At 51.7% G+C, this 3,522-nt stretch overlaps 1 protein-coding gene across 1 annotated transcript; it reads right to left on the reverse strand.

The window, feature by feature from the left end:
- Positions 1 to 124: 124 nt before the first annotated feature.
- Positions 125 to 2,690, reverse strand: LOC123255123 (solute carrier family 35 member E2B-like). The gene is made up of 3 exons (XM_044683975.1): positions 2,630 to 2,690; positions 1,219 to 1,346; positions 125 to 258 (listed from the first exon to the last, which is right to left on the reverse strand). The coding sequence occupies exons 1-3, from the start codon at positions 2,656 to 2,658 to the stop codon at positions 134 to 136; spliced, it is 282 nt and encodes a 93-aa protein (XP_044539910.1). The 5' UTR covers positions 2,659 to 2,690; the 3' UTR covers positions 125 to 133.
- Positions 2,691 to 3,522: the final 832 nt, after the last annotated feature.

A 3,522-nucleotide genomic window follows, 5' to 3' on the forward strand; every position in this document is an offset into this window, starting at 1 on the left:
CTCTCTCTCTCTCTCACTCACTTTCTCACTCTCTCTCTCTCTCTCCCCCCTCCCTCTTTTTCCCTCCCTTCCTCCCCCACCTCTTCCTTTCTCCCCACTTCCCTCTCTCTGTCTCTCTCTCTGGTCTTAGGTCTCACCAGTCCATGATGTTAGTGGATAAAGCTGCAGAAAAACCCAGGACGTTGAAGCTGATTTCAGTAGCTGTACAGAGTGCGAGGCCGCCCATAACTGGGATGAGGGACAGGTTTACCAGCAGGCCTAGGCAGATTGGAGGGAGAAGAGAGGTAGGCCATGAGCTGCTGCCAATAGCTTCTAGTCGCCTAAATGTACTCAGATACTCTCTTTTTTATAGGAAAAACATTTGGACCTGCTATTTCAAAGCCTCTTTGTTTCTCTAGCAGTCTTATTCACTAATCATATTGTCATAGAATTGATAATTCACTGACAGTTTAGTAACTGGTCACGGAAAGTCTGAGCTTGTGACTGTACTAATATGGGGAGCCCCTCAGTGCCACAAGGCTGAGCCTTCTCTGCCCTTTGGGTCCTTTGGCCCCGGGGCGCTCAGGGCGGACTGTGCCCAGGATGGGACCCCCTAGTGAGTTTGGAGCTTGTCTTCTATGCAAACAAGGAGTGGCACGGACAGGTGTGAGCATCAGAAACATCCTGTCGTTCTGTGGATGGGCAGGAGCACAGGGGGAGTGGAGGCAAGGAGACCCCAGAAGAGGCCATTAAAATCGTCTGGGCAGAGAAATGGACCTCAGAACCAGGGTCGAGAAAGGGGACCCAGGAGGGAGCTGTGCCCAGGTAAGACGGACCGGGCCTGGCGACTGTGTGGGAATGGTCAGGGAGGTGAAGACGGAGGCAGGAAAGGCTGGACTCCAATTTCCCACTTTCCTCCAAAGCCTGGACAAAGTCCCCGCTTCCATTTTCTCACCTACAGAATGGCCCAGAGTAGAAAAGGTCCTGCTGGGTCAGGTGGAGGCTTCAAGGCTCTCAAATTTAATCTAATTTAAGCCAGGCTGCAGCCTCCAGGCTGGACCTCTGCAAATAGCAGCCCAGCGGTGAGCAGATAGACCGAGAGAGGGCTCGAGCTTGTGCCGGACCACTCCAGGGGGCGACGCTTCCAATGGTCCAATCAGAGGGGGAATCCGGAGGGATCTCTGGCTCTCTGTCCACCTCCTGGCCGGGGAGCCCAGCAATTCCCAACTGACCACTCACCGGTGTATTCCCCCAAAATCATCCTGGACATGATGACCGTAAAGATGGGAGCCGAGCTCTTCACCGTTTCGGCAAATGAAACAGCCACATTTTTCAAGCTGACCAGTCCCAAGACCACAGTGGCAAACCTGGAAAGGAACGGAGGTCAGAGGTCACGAGGGCGGCAGCCTAACATAGGGACCACAAAGACGCCCACACTAAAAAAAGCAAAGTAAAGGCCTCCCTGGGTCTTCCCCCAGAGGCCGCTTACAAACAGGCTTTCATCCTAACCATCAGACAAACACATTCTGCTTTCAGGTAGACCAAAAAAGTTGTTAAACAAAAAATATATATATTTATGTCTATATAAAAATACATAATATATATAACATGTGTCATAAGTAAATATAAATAAAACACACACATTGCCCTCTTCTTGCAGAGTTTATCTGCCTCCCCCATGGAACAACTGCTTGCATTTACATGCCACTTGGAGGCTCACAAAACACAGGCCTGGGTAGGGGCTGTTATGACTCCCATTTTACAGATGAGGGAACTGAGGCTCGGAGAAGAAGACTGGCTTAAAGCCTCCAGGTGCCCCAGGCCTTCCTGCATGCCCTACATACATCCTATCAGTAGGACTGGCTGAGAGTGCAACCGTTTGGGGACCTCTCAGGTGAGGAAACTCCACTCTGGCCCTGGGCCCTCTCTCCTCCTCCCCAGGGGAAGTGTCAGTGGGAGGCCTGGCCCCAGGGCTCCCCAGCTTTCTTCCAAGTGAACCTCCTGCCTCTCTCAGGGCTGTTATTAAAAGAAACCAAGAACCAATGTAAAAAGGCCCGTTAAAACCTCCCAGCGTTGGCTGGGATAGGACTCCCTAAGTTATCCCTGGAAAGCATCTGCTGGCTTGGGAAAGTGGGGTAACAACTCCCTGGGGGAGGGGTGGGGAGGGGCCCATCAGAGCCCCAGAGGGGCCCCAGCCCAGGCTCATGGAGGGCCAGAGACCCATTGGAGTGCAGCTTGGTCCTGCTGAATCGCCTCTCGCTTTTTTTTTAAACCCTTATTTTCTGTTCTAATAACAATGCTAAGACAGGAGGGCAAGAGCTAGGCAAACAGAGTTAAGTGATCTGCCCAGAGATCCGCCCTTAAAACAGAATTTAAAAAAAGAATTCTGTCTCGGTAATCACTTGAAGGCAAGGGCTGGGCCATGGGGTGAAGTGACTTGCCCAGGGTCACACAGCTAGGAAGTATCTGAGGTCACATTTGAATCCAGGCTCCCGTCTCTAGGCCTACCAGCTACCCCCGGCCTCTTCCTCTTTAAAAAACAAAACAAAACAAAAAAAAAACAACCTTTGTTACAAGGGACAGGTGGGGAGGGGAAGGAGAGGGAACACAGTCAGGAGCAAAGGGACGGAGACAAACAGAGGCTCTTTACCTCATTAGTCCAACAAATATCATTATCATGATGAAGTTAGAGGGATAAGACAGGCGGGCTTTATGCTGATACAAACAGCAAGGAACAAAGATCTTAATACAGCCAATAAGCGTGGTGGAGAACATCTGCACGGCTCCTAGACACAGGCGAGACAGAGCCCAGGCTAGTTAGGATCCCTGAGGGGCACGGATGGGCAGAGCCCACAGCCCGGCCACCCGCCCAGCATGTGCCCCCTTCCCTGAGAGACAGAGACAAAGAGAGACAGAGAGAGAGAGAGACAGACAGACAGACAGGGACACAGAGACAGAGACATGGAGAGACACAGAGAGAGACAGAGAGAGACACACAGAGAGAGACAGAGAGAGACACACAGAGAGAGACAGAGACAGACAGAGAGACACACACAGAGACAGAGAGACAGAGGGAGACACAGAGAGAGACAGACAGACAGACAGGGACACTGAGACAGACAGACAGACAGGGACACAGAGAGAGACAGAGACAGACAGACAGGGACACAGAGACAGAGACATGGAGAGACACAGAGAGAGACACACAAAGAGAGACAGAGACAGACAGAGAGACACACACAGAGACAGAGAGACAGAGGGAGACACAGAGAGAGACAGAGAGAGAGAGGCAGACAGACAGACAGGGACACAGAGAGAGACAGAGGCAGAGACAGACAGACAGACAGGGACACAGAGACATACAGAGAGACGGAGAGACACAGAGAGAGAGAGAGGCAGAGAGAGACAGAGAGACAGAGAAACAGACAAGAGACAGAGAGAGAGACAGAGAGAGGGAAAAAGAGAGACAGTGACAGGCAGACAGAGGAAGAGATCCCTCTCTTCCTCCCTCCCCCGTCTCTCTTACCCTACCTGTATCTCTCC

Source organism: Gracilinanus agilis, unplaced genomic scaffold (assembly GCF_016433145.1).
Source record: "Gracilinanus agilis isolate LMUSP501 unplaced genomic scaffold, AgileGrace unplaced_scaffold39613, whole genome shotgun sequence".
Lineage (NCBI taxonomy): Eukaryota > Metazoa > Chordata > Mammalia > Didelphimorphia > Didelphidae > Gracilinanus > Gracilinanus agilis.